Source organism: Leptosomus discolor, chromosome 4 (assembly GCF_034619465.1).
Source record: "Leptosomus discolor isolate bLepDis1 chromosome 4, bLepDis1.hap2, whole genome shotgun sequence".
Lineage (NCBI taxonomy): Eukaryota > Metazoa > Chordata > Aves > Leptosomiformes > Leptosomidae > Leptosomus > Leptosomus discolor.
In genome coordinates this window covers 42,767,427-42,789,187 of record NC_141394.1, presented here as the reverse complement: position 1 = coordinate 42,789,187, position 21,761 = coordinate 42,767,427, and the positions used below count along the sequence as shown (strand labels likewise).

Below are 21,761 nucleotides of genomic sequence, written 5' to 3'. Positions count from 1 at the left end.
TGCCCTGAAGTAATGCCAAAAGTTATAAATATATTCATATTTTTTGAAACAGCTGGTACAGACTGAAGCCAAACCCTTCAATCATATATAACAAAGCTGACTTTTTTTAAGAAAAGGTTTCTGATGGTAGACAGTGAAAATTAGGCAATCAGTATAGAATCCTAATACTGAAAATGGCACATACAGAGTGAAAGGTCTTAATAACAATGTTGACAACAATTTTTTCTCCTATAAATATTTCATATCTTTGTGCAGGAATAAAATTCCTACCTCCTGTGTGTTTCATTTTCCTTGCAGAGCTTTACATGTTTTATTTATCATTCTGTATTATCTATTAGACAACTTTATCATCTTCCAGTGTTTTATGAAAAGAAGTATTGCTGGATATTAATGATCATCTGGCTACCTATCGTTAATACATGTGAGTTAAATTGTTTTAAAGTCTTGGCCAGCTTTGAATAAATAGTACTCCTGTTGAGATTTACTTCTAGATAATTTCCCGTTTTCATTCCTCAGTACAATCATGTAACGTTTGAGTTGTAGAAACTTCAAAAGGTTATTTTAAACAACTCAATTACAGTTATTTTAGAAAGAGTAAGTTTGTATTTTCTTTTAAGAAATATATCGGTTTAGAAAGAAAACACTGATATGTAAGTTTGGGCTTTAATTTGTTCAGTAATGAAAACATCAAAGGCAGTGAATAAGAATAACATGGTTTTTCGTTATTTAGTATGCTATTTACTGAAATGTAATATTAGAAATATATGTGACACCAAATATATAGTTCACAAACCTGTGTTATAATGTACCTTCAACAGCTGAAATCACCCCTATGCATATCCTGCCTGTATTAGATTGTGGATGACTATTTGGAAAGAAGTAGAGTACATTTCTTAAACTCTATATCATTCAGAAAGTGTCATCTGTCTAAAAGGACCATGTTTTTAGTCTGTCTGATACTATTGCCATTATGTAGCACCCCAGGGCACCTCTCCTTGCACCAATTTATTGCCATGTGCTTTGTGTCCACTGAGACAGCCCCTTTCACTACATGTCCTGATAATGACAAAAGATGCTATTTGACTGTTTCTATGTCTGTGGTTAATTTTCTGTTTAAAATACCTCAAAATGCTGCTAGTGTTATCAGTAACAGCACCTTTCAGTGTTTTCCTTATGTCTCAGACTACCTAAGAAATTGAGTCAATGCTTTTGTACCTTTCTTCACAGAAGGAGAAGATGGAGCAGGTAATGTTGAAGTGAGGTCCTGAGCACCCCTTTCCCAGTGGAGGTACCAGGACAGGAGTTTCACAATCATCTCCTGTCATCTCTTCCACTCCTGAGAGATAAGGGGCACACCTGTGGTCATAAGCATGAATTAAGCTTGTATACAGATTGCTTCAGAAATACAGGCTTGATCTTCAAGAGTTCTTGCTAATTTGTTCAGTGTTCATACAGTGTGTAGCATAGGGGTCCACCAGCCATTACTATGCCTCCTAGATGCTGCCACAATAGGAATTTCAGCCACCTTTCCTTTTGTCTTGGCACCTTTATCAATGCAGCCAAAGGGAACAGTGTGGGCTGCAAATTCCTCTCCAAAGGCCATGTAAATACTTGGACGGTTAGTTCATGCTGGTCCCTGAGCTGCTGCTGCTAGTTTTAAAGTAACTAAAGCCGGTTTGCATACATTTGCAGCTACAGCAGAACTCAAATGATAAATATTCCCAAATGTAGCTATGTAAATAGTGGCAAATTCTGAATAAATGTGTGAAATGCGTTATAGTAGTCACAAATTCTTCTCTTTTTTCCTTTAAGAAAAAAGACAGATTTTGCTTTATATCACATGCCAGGTTCTCTTTTATAAACTTTTGAATTTTGTACTGCCTTACAGTTACAAAAGGACCATAAACTGATGGTAAATGTTCAAGGATTATTTTAGCACAGACTGTGTTAAGTCACTGATATCTTTCTATCCTACCCTCCAGTTCGGAGGCACGGAGTGGTGGTTATATACTGTGCCTGCACATTAGTCATCCCTAGTTGACAAATAGCCACATAACTAGAGGATGTTAGGCAAAAAACCTAACAAACAAAAAACCCCACACAAATAAACCAAAAGTGCACATACCCTTCACCATGTTGTAAAAGGTGATAAAAACTGGAGTTGCAAATGGTAATAATCCCATCCATCTATAAATCCTGAAAGGTGACAGACAGCATCCTTGGAAATGTTGCCATCCCAAAAGACAGAGTATGGAGGGTAATCTTGTTCAAAGGAGACAGTCTCCCCTCAGTAGTGGCCTTATTTGTACTTGAAATCATTCATCTTTGACTTAAAATCCAATAAAATTGGCTTCTGCTCAGCCCAATGGGGATGGCTACTGCTCTCAAGGTCAGCTCCGAAGTGGTTTGCCAGGCCAATACCTCCATTCCCCTCCACTGTCCACCTTCATACACGGTTGTGAAAGTAACTTTTTATGGTTGCTGAGAAGGTGGCAGGAGAGAGCTGGGAAGGAGACAGGCAGTTCTAAGGACTGAAACTCAGCTGCATGAATCTGCTTCAGCTGCTGTGTTGTCTCCAGAAGACAGATAAAAATGAGTATTTATCCAAAGAAAGGGGACAAAAGGACATCCATGGGTTTGTAACCACACCAACCATACATAATTTACCAAATTCCCCAAAGAAGTAATGTTCTCTTTTCCTACCAGGGCAGATTGGCCCCTCCTATCAAGTCAAGCATTTAACCATGGGTGACCGATAACTGGTGTTAAAAGCCAAGTGGCTAAGTCAAGTGCAAGCCTTTCAGAGTGTGAGTATCTTTTTAAAAGTGAGGGTTAGCAAATGAACAAAGCTCACAGAAATGCTGAATTTGTTTCCTTGGCATTTTAGTAACTGTTTGACCTAATTATTTCAATTTATCCCTTAAAAGAAATGAGACATTCAGTAAGGCAGAAACACTGTATTTCTAGGGCAAAATACTTTTCCAAAATACTTTAACATAATGCTTGGTTATAGCTATCTGAAAGGATATCAAGCTGAGCTGTCATATTTTGAGTTGCAGGCTTTTCGTATTGCTGAAATATCAGTACTGTGTGTACTGCATATAATGTATATGGTTAACTCTTGGTTTCCTAGTGTAATATGGGGCAGGAAACATATGTAATGCAATAACATGACCAGTGCAAACACCCAGCCCCCAAATCCATTGTAAATCAGGCTCGATAATGTAGACTGAGGAATAACCAAAAAGCAAATGCAAAATTAATGGCAGGTCCTGGTATATGTATATATTCTGAAACATACTGATTTACCGTTGAAGTTAGAAAACAGGACAGACAGTGAGATGAAGAGAATGCGAAAGCTGCAAAAATGCACAAAATTGTAAATTATATTTTGTTGATTATTTGCATGAAGAATAGGGTTTCCAGTGATAATTTAATGTGATCTCTAATAATTATTGTGCTTACGCTATATCTTGATGATTATTTGCCTTTTTTTTTTTTTTTTTTCCTATGCAGACATAAGAACAATTCTAATTTCAGCTAGGAAAGAAAAAGAGCATAAAGGACAGACTTGTATCCACCATGGAGAATATAAACAATCAGAAATATCGGCATTCTACAAATATGATGCTTATGGACACTAAAAAGGTGTTAATGCGACACGTCCTTAAATATAATTAAGAAATCGTTGAGTGTGTTTGTATGTAGTTCTCTAGCTTTCATTCATTCCCATTTCTAACACTTCATGTGTGATAGGCCTTTGACAGACATCTATAACCATCAGCATTTGTTACACTGATCAGAACAGGATTGAAGCCCCCAGATCCCATCGGCTGAAGTTAAATATCACTGTGAATCACAGGTATTGTGTTACCAGATAACACAACAAAAATTAATACAGTGAAATGCTTCACTTGATGCTGTTACAGCTAATAGGTCTGAAATGAAAGATAATTGCATATTAAAATAGAGCGGGTAGCTCTGTTTTGATGTAGAGATAAGAAGATGTCAGGCAAGCTAGTCTGTAGCAGGAGGGAATGGGTGCCCTGAAGTGACTGAGGAGCAGAGCCCAGGAGAGCATTCCTTGCATTCCTGTGGCACTTGCCCTATACATATGCCCCACAAGAAAAGGGAATTGTAGCACTCCAGGTTGGTAAGCTGAGCTTCAGAAAAGCTGGCACTTTCCTATAGCTGCAGGCTTGATTAATTTGAAGAAATGATACTCTATGGGTGACGAATGCAAGGCATATTTAAAAACTGTTATTTTTCAGGGCAAAGGACATTACATTTTCAATCTGTTAAAAAAAAATATTAAAAAATCCTCATAAGGACTACTAATAAGCACAGCCAAGCAAGATGAAGTCAGGATGTGGAGCCCTCCCTAGTCTTTTCCCGTGGTCTGTCCAGAATTATCGGTATTAGCTGCAAAAATATTTTGCTGACACATATGAGTGGGATTAGCCCAAAGAATTATTTTTTGTTAATGAGCCATATCTAGAAATTCCGTAGGTTTAGTAATTACTGTCTGAAGACACAGCCTGTTTGAGTCACGTATGCCTAAAAACATAAGATTTTGCTCCTGAGACCAGCAGTGTATGTTTTGTAAGGAAAAAAATGAATATCCCTGTGACTTCTCACACATAAAAAATACTAATAAAAATTACACTACCTTACTTGTGATTAAAATGTATAAACACCTGCTAGTGACTGGAAATCAAACAGATTTCTTAATGCTGACATTATTTACACTGTGTGATCCATATCAGCAAAGGGTACACATCGCTCGTAAAGGCAAATACATTAATAGTATTGCCCCACCGTTAGTGGCACGTTAATAATACTTCCATGATTCGTTTTTGTCAAGCTGCTGTTGAGACATGCTCGGTGTCACGGTAAACAAAGAAAATCAGCCATATTGCAAGACCTTTATTCTTTAGAAGCTTAAGTTCACGTGAGAAAAGGAAGCTGCTAGATAACCCCCAGGAAAGTGTTAAATTAAAGATTTCACACGCTTCCCTTCCTCTGATTTTATCCCATAGAGCGATGACAGAGGGGACAGCAGGCCGATACGGATTACTCCTGACAGGAGTGGCAACAGGTGGCCTCCGCAAAGCAGGGAGTCACTAGATCCAGCAGATCAAGTGTTTTTGTGATTTTTTTTTTGTTTGTTTGTTTTTTGTTACCGTCCAGCTTGCTCATCACCAATATTCCTGGGATGCATCACCGAAACCGGGATGATGCGCGTCTCTCGGGACGATGGCGACAGCCGGTTAGTCTTCTTTTTGGGAGTTAAACCCGACAGGGATGGCTTCTCAGGGTGGCTGCGGGGGAAGGCACCGCTGCTGGGGGGGTGGGGCGGGTCGAGGGGGGCCGCTCTCTTCCCCCCCCCCCCGTCCCTCCCCGACCCGCCCCCCACCGCTCCGCCTTCCCGAGCCAGCAACTTCCCCGCTGCCGAGGCGGGCGCGGAGCCCCCTCATCAACCCGGATGGGAGGAGGAAGAGGAGGAGGAGGCGGTGAAGAGAGGCGGCGACGACGACGGTGCCCGGGGGGATGCGGCGGAGCGGGCCGGCGGGAGGCGTAGAGCCGGTTCGAGAGGGAGCGCCGAGGCGTTGTGGCCGCCGCTACCGGCGGGGCTCGGCCGCCGCCGCCTCCTGCTCCGGGCGGCGGCGCTGCTGAGCCCGCGGTGCCGCCGCGCCGCGCCGCCTCCCACCGCCTCGCCCAGCGCTCCGGCCGCGCAGCCCGCAGCGCCAGGCCGCGGCCGGCCCTCCCCCATCCCCTCCCCGGGCGGCGGCGGCGGCAGCGGTGCCGGCGGAGCCCGGGCAGGCGGCGGGAGGCAGGAGGGCCGCGATGGCGTCCTACGTGGATAACAGCTTCCGTCAGGCGGTGATGAAGAACCCGGCGGAGAGGAGCCCCCAGGTAGGCGGCCCCTTCCCCCGGACCCGCGGCACCCTCCCACCCGGCAGTGGGTGGGGGGCCCGCCCCGCTGCCCTCCGCGCCCGGCGGGCGGCCTCCGCCCCGCGCCGCATTCCCCCCCCCCCCGCCCGGGGGCAGCCCGGGAGCCCCACGGCCCCGCTCCCGGCGGAGCGGAGCGGCTCCGGCGCGGGATTCTCCCCCACCCCCAAGCCCCCCGGCTCCGAATTCCCGGGCGGCAAGCTCACGGGGAGGGAAGAAATACATTAACGCGAGCAACTTTTCTCATACTCCCTAATTTTGGGGCTGGGGGTGGGGGGAAGGAGAGGGAGAAACGGCAGCTGAGTTTATTTTGAAGGTTGCTTCCGGTAAGAAGAAAAATGCACTTAAGAGTTTAATTTTGGTGGGGTTTTTTTTGTTTTGTTATTATCCAGCAGTACGCTGTGGCTCTGGATTTGAATTCAGTCCCTACTTTTACATAGCTGGCTGGAGCTGGCAGCGCTGTTTCATAATGTTGGGGCTGAGGTCAATGGTATTCTTGGCAAGTCCTTGCTCTCCAAAGTAGGGTGAAATCCTGACACAATGGCACCAGGCAGGAATTTTTTAGATACCTGCACCGAGCTCCTGGAGCCCTCTTTGTCAGAGGACTGCGTGAGTCGAAGTGGTTTGTAAGTGTGATTGCGCTTGGAGAGGCTAAGAAGGGTTGAATTGGGGACTGGAGTGCTTACAGAAACATTTTGACTTAACGTGACCTGAAAAACAGCTAAACTGAATGAGTTCCTTCTGCTCCCGAATGGTTGCTGCAGTGGCTGTTGCTGCCAACTGTCTAAAGACTAATAAGCTTTACACTGATCCCCACATCAAGCCGCGGTTCAATAGCTAATGATACAAGGAGTTACTTTGCTTGGAGTTGTAATGCCATCTGTCCTATTTTCTAAAGGCTTGTCCTGCTCTCTGAGCAGTCCCTATGTTCTGGTTTTGGGGCAGAGATGGTGTTAGTGATTGTTTTGGCAGGCGGCTGATTGGCTGGTGACACTTTCAAATTGGGGGCAAAGAGGAAATCTTGACTTTCGGACGGCACCCATAAGTCATTCCTCCTACTGTAGATACGTCATTGTGGTAATGTTATTTTTATCCTCGTGCTCATGGAATACGTGTGAGAAAACAAAAACTGCCATGGAAAAATACACTGACTGCAGAGGCATCCTATTTAGAGTGTCTTTTTTGCAAATCTTAGGATTTTTTTACTACTTTTTTTTTTTTTTTTTTTTTTTTTTTTTTTTTTTTAAACGTAACCAAACAAACTGCTTCTGGAATGTGTTTTTGTGGTGCTAAAGTTGTTTCTCTGTCCTTGTTTGACCTATTCCAAATGTCAGTTTGCCTTCAGTGCTGGACCCAGCCCTTCAGTGTGTTGTGAAAGCTGAAGGAGGCAGAGTGCTCTCTCCTGGGGAGGACACTCTCTGCAAACTTGTAGCAAGGTCCCTTGTGTTGGTAGAGGTGTAAATTCCAGCCAGGGATTGTCTGGCTGCAGGAGATGGTTATCAAAGGATAGTCGGGTGTTCAGGAGGAGTGACACCGGCAGATGCTCAGAAACCAGTTGGTCAGGTAGTGGGGCCACCATCCTGGGCTTGGGGAGACAACACTCCCCTGTGACAGGACTGTGTCATGTGGACTGTTAAACTAACTCCTGTTGTTACCAGTTGGCACTGTTCTCTAGAAGGTATAACAAAAAAAAAAAAAAAGAAAAAAAAAAGGGCAGAAAGTAAGAAATGACGCAGTGAAGAAATCAGCCTGAATGCAGGGATAAAGCTGGTGTGAAGGGCACGGAGCAGAGAGCTAAATCAGGAACACCAGGGCTGCGTTAATGCTGTAAAACTTCCCGAATCAGCAGACTGAAAGCCTGCTGTGGCAATTGCCACAGGAAAAGAAACCCACCCTTAATCCATGAAGCTGACACTGGCTAAAATAATCCACAAATAAGACCAAATTTGTGGGAAGCCTAATGTGTTGTTAGCGCTGGAAATACTTGAAACTGGTGGTCAGGCATGCCCTCCTGTTGCTGCTGGGGAGAGCAGGGCTTGCAGCAGAAAACTCCGTTGGCTTTTTTGTGAACGGCTCATGTTTAATTGTGTGTGGTGAGGAGTTTTCTAATGTTGGTTCTCTGTTCTGGAAATTCAGTTTCATTTTACAACAGTAATGGAATTTGAAATAAATATGCTTATGCATATCGTCTTTCAGATTAATAAAATTAAAAGAATCTTTATATAGAAAGACACAGAGACTTTAGTTTTTGTTTCTCCCATAGAGTGACTTTTGATTATCTTTAATTGTGTTTTCCTTTCCTTGCTGTGCTATCTCATAAAGATAGTTAGTTAATTTTGGCTTTTGAGAAGTCATGAGGCGTCTTTAAAGTTGAGAAAGTGTTGGAAAGGGGAAAATATATTTATCATATTCATGTCGATAAAGGAAATAACAAGAGAAGTGTCTTAGGAGCATGTTTGCTGCTTACTTGCGTTAACAAACTCATGGGGGCTCAGCTTCTCCCAAATCACGAGGATGTTAATATGCGTTTGACATTACTATTCACCCTGGTTTGTCATGGTGCAAATTTGACAAGACAACTTCACTGCAGGGTCGGAGGAGAGGAGTGACGATAGGATAGCCAGCTTGTATTTGTATGTACAGCTTTGAAAACTGTTAGATCTGATACATGTTGTCAGAGAAAGCAAACTTAACTTTGCATGAAATTCTATAGTGCAAAAAGTCTCTCAGTAGTTTTGGACTGCACTGATTTTATTTTTTTTTTTTTTGGAGGTAAATGGTGTATTCTGCAGTTGCTCTGGAAAATTCTAAGCTTTGTATCTCCCTGGTATATCCTTGCTTACAGAGCTTTTCTGAATTTTGTGAGTTACAACTCAACACTCCATTGACTAAAGAGGCTCAAAAATGAAATAAAAAAAATACATTCATGGCCTGTACTTGAACATGCCTGTTGTGTAACAGAGCTCTCCTCTTTAATTGCTTTATTAAACTATTCATTTTCTCTTTGAAGGCATGAACTAGGAAGCTAATTTAACTACTTTGGGGAATCTAACTTCTAAATGTTCATAAATTACAAATGGTTTTATGCCCTTAAGCTGTGAGTAATGGCGATCTATATTTTTTTTCTCTAAGCGTTGTCTTATATGAACTGTTGTAGCTTTAAGTCTTTTCAAAACAAATTCTTATTGGCGTCATAGGCCATCTTAGAAAGTGTGCAGTTTTATACTAGTGTAGCTTAATCTGAAAAAATAGGGCTGCTTTTGTTTTCAAGTAAGAGAAACCGAGCCCTAATCTCTTTATCCTAACAACTCATTTGCATGGTATGCGAATAACTAGTTACCTCAGAAACTCTGCATACTAGTTCACTGTTTTCATGCCACATAGTGACGTCTGCAGGAAGATTTTTTTTTTTTTTTTTTTTAATGTATGCCTTATATGTTAGGCACCTAAGGTTTTCTTCTGGAAACTGCTGTGTGGTACATTGAGGCAATTCAGTACAGTGGTAATGAATAGCAGAGCACTAGCAGCATCAGACCACATTTTAGGGAGAGGGGAGAACCGTACAGTAGGCCTTAGTTCAGTGCTAGTGCATCACTTAAGGTCAGAAGACATCTAAACAGGATGCTACTGCTGAGCAGATACTCCCTTCTTGAGCACTCGAGAGGAACAATGGCTTAATTATAGGATGTACCTATGTTTTTTCCAAATAAACTTTCAGCTTGTTTCCCAGTTGTGTTATTTTTATACTTGTAATCACTGATACCATGATTGTGTGCAATCTTCAGATAAGCCAAAATGAACATTTCCTTCTTGCTATAGTGAGCTCTTAGAAAATAAATATGAGGCAGTCTAGTTTCATGGGATCATAGAAAATAAGCCTTTTACGCGTGAGTCTGGCATATAGAATTATACTTAGTCTTTAATTTCAGGCTTATTGTGTATCTGTATATCAAATACACCAGAAGATTAAAATGATCTTTTTCAGAAGAGATTATTTGGGATTTCTTTCATTGGGAAAGCAAAAGTGTTTTGGAACTTGAGTTTTGCTTCACTGTCAGCATGCTACCATGTTACCATCTTTTTGATGCTAGTATTTAAAGAGGAAGGTAACCCCTGTTATCATGCTGCTAACAGCAGTGTAATGCTGAGAACTGGTTCTGTTGCTAAATTCTTCTGCTGGTTCTTGGTAGCCCTGAAAAGTGAAGGACTGTGACAACAGATTCCTGGTGTTGGGCTGTATTACACTGTTATAACGGTTTTTCCATCATGCATCTCAGGGCTTTGTAATGTGGTTATTCAGGAGTAGTTCTAGCTCGCAAGGTTTGACGTTCTGTTTTTTTCTGGGGAGCTCATTTGGCCAACAAAATGAGATTCCTAACTGCACTTCCCATGGTAGTGTTCAGGCTTTCTGCTTCTGCAGTAACTAATTCTGAAGTGGGAGGCATGAGCCTGTTACGTTTTGTGTTAACATGGCAAGTGGAGTTAGTTGCACGGCTTAATGAAGAAAGGCTGTCGCAAGTTCTTGGTCCAGGTGCTTTTCTCTTGCTTGGTGGTTGGCTTGAAGTAAAGTTGCCGTTATGAAGTCAGCTGTAAGGGTAGTTGATCTGAGAAAAGAAAAAAAGCCCTTCAGATGCTGCAGGGTTTTGGAAACTTCTTCAAAATAGTTAACATCCTCAGCATGTGTCTGATGAACTGTAAGTTATGTGGTGTCTTTTGGTGTCTCTTGGGCTGTAAGCTGGGGAGATGGATACAGATAAAACAGAAGAAGTTGTAGTGGACGTGCATATATGGACCTTTGGCCATAGAGGTTTTTCTTGCTGTGTTTCAGCACTTCACTGGGAGGATAAAAAACTCAAAATAACTACTTGGAAAAAGTGGGACCTTTACTTGACAAAGCAAGTAATGTATTTGTTTAGTACAGAAATAATACTAGAGAATGTATTTTTTAAGTAAGTGTACATTTTTGTTTCCTTTTAATGTGTTCTCTCAAGCTTGTGTTACTATGCAGTGTAATTTCATGCCCAACAAACTTAAATGTATGAATATGTCTTTCTGTGGCTGGTAACTAAACCCGAAAACCTTTGCGTAGCTCAGATTTTCTTGTGACCACTCTAATCTCAGTCTGTTGAAATAGCCCTGGAATGTCTGATTCTGAACTTCCACTGTCAATTTTCATGTCCTTCCCAAAACTAAGGGCACGTGCTGCAAAACACTGCTCAATATTCTGTTTGTTTTGAAAGAAAATATGTTTGTTTCCCAGTCTTTCTGATAGAGGGTGCATTTTCCCATAGCCATTCATATCTTTGTTGCTAAGAGCTTTGAGAATGGCAAGAACGTTGAATTCTAATTCCTTTTGTAGTAGTTCTGCCCTGTCATAGGGCTAGTACTTTGTGCATTTGTAGGTTGCTGTATCCTTTAGTAATGAGTTTCACCAACATTTGCAGAGACCTTGGTGTGATCAGGAAGCCTTCACCTATAGACTAGAAATAGCTGACTTGAAGTCTTGTCCTAAACACTTGTCTGCTTTCTCATTACATAAGAAGATTGCACCTCGGTTAGCTGTACATATCCGAGCCAATTTGAAACTAAGTAACTTGGAAAGTGAGGGTTTAACTGTAGTACCGATAAGCTCTGTGTAATTTCCTACTTGATTAATTATCTGTTTGGTAGAGTTTGCTTTTGATTTCTGCCCTGCTGTGGCTGCAGAAGTGTTTGTGCTGGGTTCAGGCTGGGTACGTTCCTGTGAGCTGCGAGCACGTTTTTGCCAGCCTTGTGGACATGCTCTCCTGCACTTGAGAGCTGGGAGCGTAATGACGTTGCCTTGCCTTTCCGTGGCAATCTGGCCTAGGAAAGTTATCGAAGTGAGCAGTGCTGGGCCTGAAGCCCGGGGATCTTCTTCTCAGCCCAAGCCTTTTTTGTCTGCTTGCCTCTTGACGTGCTGTTCAGACGTAAGAGTGTGTGTCTGTACTCTGTGGTGCCAAAGGGACAGCACTGTCCTACCTGTCCTCTCACTCCTCTGGTGAGCTGGGGGGTAGCCAGTGGTGCTGCTGGGGAGGCTATGGTGGACGAGGGTTGTTGCAAGGCAAGACTGATGGCCTTGGTGAGAAGTGCCCTTCCGCTAAAGCTAGTAATAAGCAAAATCATCTGTTGAACTTCTGAGTCAAAAAAGACTCATCGTTTGTTCTTGTCTTGGGTGTAAAAGTGTAGATCAGCAAAAGTAAATGGCACACAAGCATTTTCCCCAAATCATGTTTTTCCGTAGCAGAAAGATACAGTGTTCCGTGGGTTGTGAGTTTAGTCATGGAGGACACTTTGTACCTGGAAAAAAAGGAGATTTAAATGTAATCTCCGAAGATGCTTCATTTATTTTTATGCTTATTATGATAGCAGTTAGCTAAGGTTTTGTGAAAACAGTTATTGTTTCTTGAATTTCATTATTTTAAAAAATCCGTATGGTTAGAAGTCTTTAGAAGTCTGTATGCTTATGTGAATTTATTGACTGGTAGCTACTAATTCATTCTGCTGAATTACTGATCTGATTTTGATTATATATATATTTTTTTTTTTTCCCCCTAAATCCGAATGCTGATACTTAATCTGTTAGCATGTTTCAGGAATAACCATATGTATACTGAACAGTCATTGTAAGAACTTTGACTTCCTCATTGAGGGTTTTTCGTATCCTCATGAGAAAATATATTTTGGCTTGTGTTTTGGGAACTTTCCCACAGTAGGAGATCTAATTTTTGTGAGGTATTGTTTGGGAATTCAAAAGGAGTGCTGGCAGAAAGATAGCTCTACAAAGATGCTTTGTGAAGGGCAGCTGAGCCTGTGCGCCTTGTTTGCTGCAGCCAGTGTTGCTGATTTAATTTGCTGGATATATTTTGTGTGAAGGGAAGTATTTGAATAAGTCTCGAAATGGAAGTGGTGCTCTGCTTCCCTTTTTCTGAAGTTGGTGAAGTTGACCGCTTTTGAAAAGGGAGAGAGAGGAGCCCTACTGCAGTGCTTTTCTTACAGCTTTGTTTTGGAGTTAAAAATAGCTTTGTTCTCTCTGGGTATCTCTGTGTTGTGCCCGAATATCTGTAGACGTGTTTCTTTGTGTATCTTTGTCTTGTCTGACCTGAATAAAAGTAATATAACGGTTGATTTTCAGCAGTTCTAAAGAATTCTGACCAACAGTAATGAGCAGCATGTATATCATTACCTGATCAAAACACTGAAGGAATAAGATAAGGTTAAAATATTTAAATGTTCTTATAAAAAAAAAAAGGGATTTTACTTTTCAGTACTGATAAAAATTGAAGTAATTTTCTTGTATTAACATTTCCATGGATAGCAAGATTTCCCCATTTTTCTCTTATTTGTATGTATTCTGATAAACACATGCAACACAATGAAAATGCATCTGGTATCAGTCTAAATTACCTGGGAAAGGGTATTAAGTTTCATGGAAGACACATTGGTTGAGCATGCCTGTTGTTGACTGTCTTTACCAGGCTGTTTGTTTCTGTTTGCTTGCTTTTTGTATGTCTTAAAGTTACACTAAACTTGCCTTAATAAATAAAAACATTAATTTCATAGTTATTTCTGGTTTCCAAAGGGGAAGATGGATCCTGTTCCCTGTGGCATGATGCTTTACGATTTTTGAGGGTGGGTTGGTTTTTTCCCAGTTTGTGTTTGCAATTCTCTATTTTTAAGGATAACCTTGTCTCCCATCTTTATTTTCCGTTTTCTGTAGTTAAGGGGTATTTTCCGTTTTCTGTAGTTAAGGGGGGAGAAAATACTGGTACAGTCTTTTCCGTCTGAACTTAGTCATTCAGACTTATTGTCCTTTTAAGCAAAAAATAACCCAGAACTTACAGGGGTGAGATAGGATGTTACGCAAATGTGGTTTGTAAGCAGTTGATGGGAAAACAAGGCTGTACCACCAATACAGTTGGAAGAAATTTCTGCTCGAGATTAAACTTAATGAAACCTAGACTAAATCTTTCTAGCAGCAAAGCTTGTTTAAGAGCTTTGTTTCCCATGCTGAGGTTCTCTGCTGCCTCACTTGGGCTGATCCAACTGTTTGTGAGGCTACAATATAAACAGGATAAGTGATACAATCTTGTTAGCTGAACAAAAGAAAAGTGACTTATTTTTGAGAGGTGGTGTATGAGGCCTTTTCCTTTCTAAAAATCTAAGTGTCTTGATCTGGCTTAGATTGCAGTTCCAAATGTCAGCATTGTTGCAGCTGGAGGTGTGAAGACTTGTGCTACAAGACTGAGAATAAATGCTTAGGGTTGTGTGTAGGAACCTCTGAAACAGCTTAACTTCCCCCAGAGTGTATATGGTGCTCCATTTTCAAACACTATCTTGAAGTATAAAAAAAATTAAACTGGATGGAACTTTGTAAGTCTATTTGTTCTTGATGCATTTCCTAAAATGAGATTTTTTTTTTTTTTATGAGGCCTATGTGCAAGATGCTTCTTGAGAGTGTCTTCCATTTTTGTTCTCAGGATTAACATCAAAGGAAACTTCTGTAATAAGTCTCTATCTCTAAGATTTTTCTCTATTAAAATGTAGCAATGGTAAGAAACTTGGGTACTAGCACTACCTTTGCGTGCACTGAATTGGGTGGATAAGAGATGCTGAGGCCTGATATATTTTTGTATTGCTAATATTGAATGTTGCCTGTATTTACATTGCTTTGTTGTATGGTAGCTGAAAAATGGATGCTGGTGGGCTGTCTTCCTGGGGGGGAAACAAAGATGTGAAGTGAAACTTAATTTTATTGGTATGCAAGACACACGCACACTTTTCCACTTGGTATGTGCAATCTATTAGGACATATCTAAAATCGGTATGCTATAATGTTTTTGTTTTGTCATTGAGATAAGTGTTTAATCTTGTCAGGAAACTGCACAGAAGGTTTTCTCGAAATATGTAACGTCGCTGAAATCAGTAGTACGTTGCAGTTGTGTGAGTAGCCAGCACTCACTTGAACAGTTGTGTGGATTTCGATTATTTGTCAAAAGACGTAGCAGAATATGTGCCATATGCAATAGTAAATATTTAGATACATTTTGAACTGAGAGACTTGGCCATACAGTGTTACAGATTTCTTTTGTGTCTGTTGTCAGTGTTGCTGTGGGTGTCCAAAGTGTCCCCCCTCACCTGTGCAGTGGGGCGGGGGATGCTGCTGAAGCAGACACAGTGCCTGATCACTAACTTACCCATGACTGTAGCTCATTCAGTTTTTGAAGGTGGCATAGCTCTAGTGACAAAAAGATGGGCTTTTGTTTAAATAGCTACATCAATATTTTGAACTCATGGCATTTTACTACCTTTATGTATGGTGGTACTTAGTGTTGAAATAGCTCTGAACTTTGTAAGTTAGCAACTGCAAAATTAACATGTAGTTAAAATGCATTAAGTTGTTAAATTAAATGTTCTGGGGTTTGGACTAGATGAGCTTTCGAGGTCCCTTACAACCCCTAACATTCCGTGTGATTCTGTATCATCGAGGAAGAGCAGGCCTCACAGCAGACAAGATGATATTGTTAATGTCTTACTGGATACTGTGATAGCTGATTGGAAATTGTTGCTATTAAAAAGTGAGAGGAAGGGGGCTGACCGTGCCTGCACTGGTGGTCCTGCTGGGGAGCTCTGCCTATGGAATTGTTCCTCGACTCTGGAGGAACCACAGTCTCCAAAAAGATTAAAAAACTGCAAGAAAAATGCTGAAGCAGAATGTGTGTGGCAAAGATGCTTCGTGTGGTTGTGCTTTTTATCCCTGTTGCTCAAGTCATAACAAGATGCTGAAGTGATGTAGTCGATCCTGATGCGCGTTGTGATTTCCTGTTGAGGGTGGTTAACGACTGACAGCTTCTCCAGTGAAGGCAGTAAGTGGCCCATCGATTGAAATTATATTAGTACTGTTCCTTTGTAAAATATTCATTTAGCTCGTGGATGAAATACATGTTGAGAACGTGGAGAAATACAGTTTGATTGTAAAGGTTCCTTTTTGACTGTAGTCTCAAAGGAACAATAAGCAAATGTATCTTAAGAAAAATGATAAACGGGGGTATAGTTCATGGTGGATGCTCTATCTGAGTGTGAAATAAGAAATAAAATTTTGCGCTGGTTAATGATGAGTGCTGGTCAGGTGGTCTCTCAACTCTTCTTTATTAGTGCAGTAGCTAAGTAGTTTGAATATATTCCCTGCTAAGGAGGTGGAGAGCAAATGGTAAAAGCTCCCAGTGAGGCAGTTTTCACTCTGAATTACAGAAAGGTAGTTGTGAGGGTCCCAGTCTGAGTTGCATTTCGTGTTCTCCGTCAATCTATGCTACACATTTGTAGATGGTACGTTGAATTTATTGCGGGTCTACGTGTGTTCCACAGAGCACAGAAAATCAGACCCTGGTGTGAATGGCACAAAGTGGTCTGATCTGAAGACTGAAGTATTTCACATGTGCTGTAGGTATGGAAACATAAGTGGCTCTGCCAGCTACATGCTGACCAGGAACAGGCGCTTGCTGGAATGAGGGTAATTAAGTTTCCATCCTTGTCACGGCTTCTCTGTTACTGCTGAAAGCTGCTAATTAGTGCTGATGCCTTGTTTTAATTTGTGATGATTTAGTTTGAAAATGCCAACTCCTTGGTCATAGGCCACTGAACAGCTATCAGCTGGCAACACAATTCCAGCTCGGCTGTTAAAAATTATTTGAGGTAACAACACCAAGTGAAGGATAGTTGTAGATACTTGCTCAGCTAGAGGAGTATATTCCATCTCTGCTGTATTTTAGGTAGCCATCTATTTTAGTGCTATTAGCTCTTATTTTACCAGACTGAGTATTGATGGATAGCTGTTCTCCACTACTCCTAAATCCTCTTTAAGAAGCTTGTAAGACTCTTTTATTAAGATGACTTCTAGAGGAATATTGTTTAGTAGTCTAAAAACTTCTAGACTACTATATATTGCCAGAAAATATGATTGCGTAGTGACATGGTGGTGTATAAATGCTTTTTTTAGCTTTGTAAAGCAGTTCTGGGGTTGTGGAACAAAGAAATTTGATGTTTGGGGTAGGATACTTCTTTTTGATCCATGTGAGAAGATGGTATGTTTCTGAATGCCCATGTGAATTTATTCCTTTTTTAATTTCTCCCTTCTCTTGTTCTTTGTACCTAGCCTTGTGCTATGGTTTAGCCTCTGTCTTATTAATTTGATGTCTTGTGGTTTCTCCCTCTGTAAACATCCATCAGTAGTGCTTTTTGAATTTTGTGCCTTCAAGTCATCACTTCAGGTATTTTTCTTATTAGGAGAGCACTTAGAAAGTAACAGCAGGGTGGTTTTGGCTCGTACTTTCATTCAGATGTGTTGATTTGTGAGTGGGAAGTAAACTCATCTTTATTTACAAATTGCGATACAGTGTACATTATACAAGTTAATGTCCACTTAAAATGTACAATTTTGTTCTCATCAGAATTGGCATATGTCAATAGCATTGCTGTTTAAGGTCTAATGTTCTCGTGTGAATGAATATTCTATGTGAATTTATAAGTAAAGAGAAAATAATGGCACTTTCTTATAGTCTGTCTTGACTTGACAGTAAATGAGCATTTAGCCATGATGAAAGTGACACTGTTTATAGTGACACAACCTACATAAATCCAGTTGGATTTGCTGTTGACATTGGCCCACATTCCAGCGTAAGAGTTATCTTACATTTCTTTTGAACAAAGGAGGTTTGTTTGAAACAAGTGCTCTAATGGTTACCCTGGCCTTTATAAACAGCTTTTAGGTGAAGTATTACTTCTGTTAGCTGTGGGTAACTTCACAAGGCATCTTGGTTTATTGTGTAAGGTTTCCATTAAAAAAAAAAGCCATCTTGGCTATAGCTTCATGATGTTTACTGCCTCATATGTTGCTGTTTATTTTTAGAGCATGCTTGTCCCAATTTGTCAGACAAATATTGGCCTGTCACCTCTGCCGTTAGATAGCTGCTGAAATGCTGTTCCCAAGATGACTTTTTAAACTACACATAACGAATTAATACCTGCCCTGGTTGTTCCAGTAGGTAATAATGCAGATAGAATTTGCCAACCTTGCAAAACCTGTAAAGTGGTAGGAAAGAATTAGACACTCTTATTAAATATTGCAACCATCCTATAATGTGTTAAACTCAAATTAATGTGCTGAAATGGTTTTGAGAGTCTGTGGTAAGTTGCCTGAGTGTGTCGAAAGGTTTGAATGTTACTTATGAACAATAGTGAAGAGTATTTCTGAATCAGTTGTAAAATGAGCCAGGAGATAATGAAAAAATAGCAGGGCCAATATCTAGGCTGGAAAGACATGGCTACTTACACACTGTGCATTGCTTTAGGAAAACTATGTCAGAATTTTTAAGGAAAAAGAAAAGTTCTACTTTATATGAGTGACATCTGATATCTTACTTGATTTCATGTTTCTTCTATTTATAGATGTCTTGAGTTTGGGATTTATCTGAAAGCTAGAGTCAGGAAGTGCCTTTCTCCAAAAATGCTACTTGTTGTGGTTTTCAGGCATGTCCTCTCCCCTCTCCTTCCCAAAAGGAACTGCACAGAAAATATTTTTCCACAATGAAACACAGATCCTCAGCTCTGCAGATGTCATGCTCTGACTCCGTGCTTCACGTCCAAAAATGAAACTTTTTTTAATCGTCTCTTGGTGTCCACATTAATTATGTGACTGATTAAAATGCAAAAGGCGGTAACCACTTTAGTTTGAATTATTACTGCTTTGAATAGAGTCTACGCCGCGTGTGTTGGGATGTGGAGGCAGAGAAACATAGGCTGTATCCTATTTGGTAGGACTTATTTCCCATGTGGATTTTTGCATGACGTTAATGACTTTTAGACAGGAGAATGTATATACATGGGGGAGATGCTCATCCATTCCCTGTGTTTCCACCAACCATTTAAGGTCATGGAGGACCTTAAATATGAAAGCTCTCTCGCCCCTTGGATGTGGGATGAGAATAACAAGCACATTGTCATGAAACGCATGAAGTTTTTTGCAAGTTCCGGTCTATGGAAGAGGTTCTCCCCAACTTGCAAACAAAATGCAATTACTTAAACCAGTCCTCTGAGAAAGTATGGCAATTCTGAGGGCAGGAAAGGTGTGGGAGGGCAATGAATGCTTTTGACTAAATATCTGTTGTTTTTTTTTTTTGTAGTTGGTGTTCAGTGCAAGGTCTGAAATTCAGGATTGATTTCTCACAAACAGCCCTGTTTAGTCATTGAAGTTTGCGCTGTTGTTTATGCAGCAGAGCAACTGAACTTGTATGCTTGTGGCATGACCACTTACTGCAAGCATGTACCTTAAAGTGTGTTTGGGCAATAGCTATTGCTATAAGGAATTTAAAATGAAATTATATTTGAAGACATGATTCAAATCTTTAGCTAAACAAAGGCCCTGCACCCAAGTCCTCTTGTGATGTTCCCCGTTTCAAAATCTATTTAAACCTGTGTACTTACTAAAACTACTGATGACCAGTAACTCCTCCTTTTTGATATACAGGTTTGACAGTGTGTTACATAGTCTATAATGACTGTTTTGTCATTTGCCTTTATTTTATATTGTTTTGTGCGTCCATATGTAGTGAACTAAATTGTATTTAGGATTGGGACTGTCAACAGTAGTTCAGTGTTTTGTTGAACTTCAGATTTGTGTCTGGCTTATAACTTTTTATAACAGACCTGATTTGTGTTTAGTACTTCTCATTTACTTTTAAGAGAGTTTGCAGTCTATTATCTTGAACAGGTTTCGAGAAGACAAATTGTGAGTTTAATTGTCACTGTTTAACAATCTCACCCTCGATGTGCAGTGCCAGTTAAAAGAAGCTTATGAAATGAACTCTGTATGTCTGAAAGTTTTCTTAGCTGTTGAAATTCGAAGTGCTGACCAGACTGTTGTAAACTTAGTCCAAAAAGTAGTGTGGCATTTGTTAAGAAAGTCATGAACAAACTCCTTTTCTGTATTTACCCTGTTTCTAACTGTCTTTGTGCCCTGGTAATTGGGATAAAAATCCAAGCATCATTTTGGTATGAGTCCCAGTGCTCAGAAGGCTTGTGAACTGGTGGTCCTGTTCCTTTTTTCTTGGCCAAAATCTTCTGTGGACTCTGCAGAGGGAGAGTAACTTGTGTGTTTTCACAACTTTACTTTTCTTTTGCTTTAAAATAGTCACTGCAATGATTAGGCTATTTTCATGTTTTTCTTGTATTTCTAACTGCTAACCTGTAAAATAACAGGACCTACAGTTAAGACAAAAAAACCCCCTTAACATCTACTAACTTCTGTGTCTTGTCTTTCATCTGTAAAATGTAGAGGGGTGGTAGGCTGCTTTTCAGGCGCTCTTCTCTCTGTTGAAAGTTGGCCTTGGAACCACTGGAATTGGGTTGCCTGTCAAAACGAGTAATTTTGTATTCAGTTTAATGAGTGGAATTGGTAGCTGTGAAGTAAGGCCAGAGGCCGTGTGTTAAGTGCTGATGACGATGCTTTTTGCATCCACTACCTTGTTTCTTAGTTTAGTATCTAAATGCTCTCTAAAATTTCGGAGTGGACATTTACCTTTCAAGATGGATGTGTGGGTTGTGGTGGGTTGTTTGTTTGTTTGTTATTCCCCCGGAAGAAAATGACAAAGGTAGTGGCTCTAAGTAGTTGCAAAAGCAAGATCAAGTTGTTCTGTAGATGAGCTATGTCTGCATCTAGTGACAAACCATCAAATGTGGTGGTCTGCAGGCAACACAAAGGTGTTCAGCAGCAGCTGCTTGATGTTGAGGCATTTCAGCAAATTCCAGCTCTAAGGGTAGCATGGCCTCTGTGATACCTGCATTGCAGCTGCTCTGGAAGGATAACCTGCTCAGAGTACCCTTGGAAAACTTGAAGATGCTGCAATCATGAATCAGTTAGAAAATTTTAGTTAGGAGCCTGCTGTTCATTAACGTACATTTATGTACAGTAGCTTTTCAAATAGATTCCAACTTAATTCACTTACAAATTCTTCACTTTGAGAATATTAAAAGGAAATTATCCCTGAGAAATGAATTCACCATTTTAGTTAATCTTCTCAGGAGATCTGTGAAAAAAAGGGGTGGGGTGGGTGGGGGAAGTAAATAAGTGATGTGTGAGACCAACCCGCTAACTAGCAGATTGTCTTTTGAGGGAGATAAATACATAAAATGGAGAGAGAAGCTTCTAGGTAGGGGCAAGATAGTGACCTGATAAAAAGCTAGATAAAGATAAAACATTTGACTACTTAATACAGCATCGCCCCACATAGTGGGTCATCTTTGTGTGTGTCAGCTTGCATATTATACTACCATCACCTAATTCTGTTTCCTGGATGAGCAGAAGGCTTTTTTCCTTTCTTTGTTTGAGAATGTCCCAGTTAATATCAACTGTGATTTATTTTTTTTTTTTTTCTTGGCTACTTTTCTCATTCTACTATTTATTCTCTCTGTTCTTCTCATTCTCTTCACAGTTGCAGGCTTTTCTGTGTGTGTCTTTATTTCTGATTGGTTTATGCTGCAGGATTCAGCTTTCTAAAATGCTAAAATTATTCACTTTGGTAATGAACAATGCAAGAAAAATGCTGTAGGGGTAAAAGGGAATTCAGTCTGTCAAGCACTAAAATGTACTTGCTGCTTATGGACAGATTCCTTTCTCAGCCTCAAAAAATGTCCCATATAATGTTAAAATCTGAAGAATGAGATAGCAATTGCACTGACATCTTTTAGTATGCTGAAATTTAAAAAAACCCACTAGGATTGGTTTTTTTTTTGGCTTG

At 40.5% G+C, this 21,761-nt stretch overlaps 1 protein-coding gene across 3 annotated transcripts in view; it reads left to right on the top strand.

Annotated features, from left to right (window-relative positions):
- The first annotated feature begins 5,832 nt into the window (after positions 1-5,832).
- The window catches only part of RAPGEF2 (Rap guanine nucleotide exchange factor 2), a 186,519-nt gene continuing 170,590 nt past the window's right edge, over positions 5,833-21,761 (top strand). For 2 of the 3 annotated variants that reach the window (XM_086464716.1, XM_086464715.1), the window contains exon 1: positions 5,848-5,916. In XM_086464716.1, coding sequence (XP_086320842.1) covers positions 5,848-5,916 — 69 coding nt within the window. Of the gene's footprint in view, positions 5,917-21,761 lie in introns of all 3 variants that reach the window. The other variant, XM_086464717.1, reaches the window with a different exon arrangement.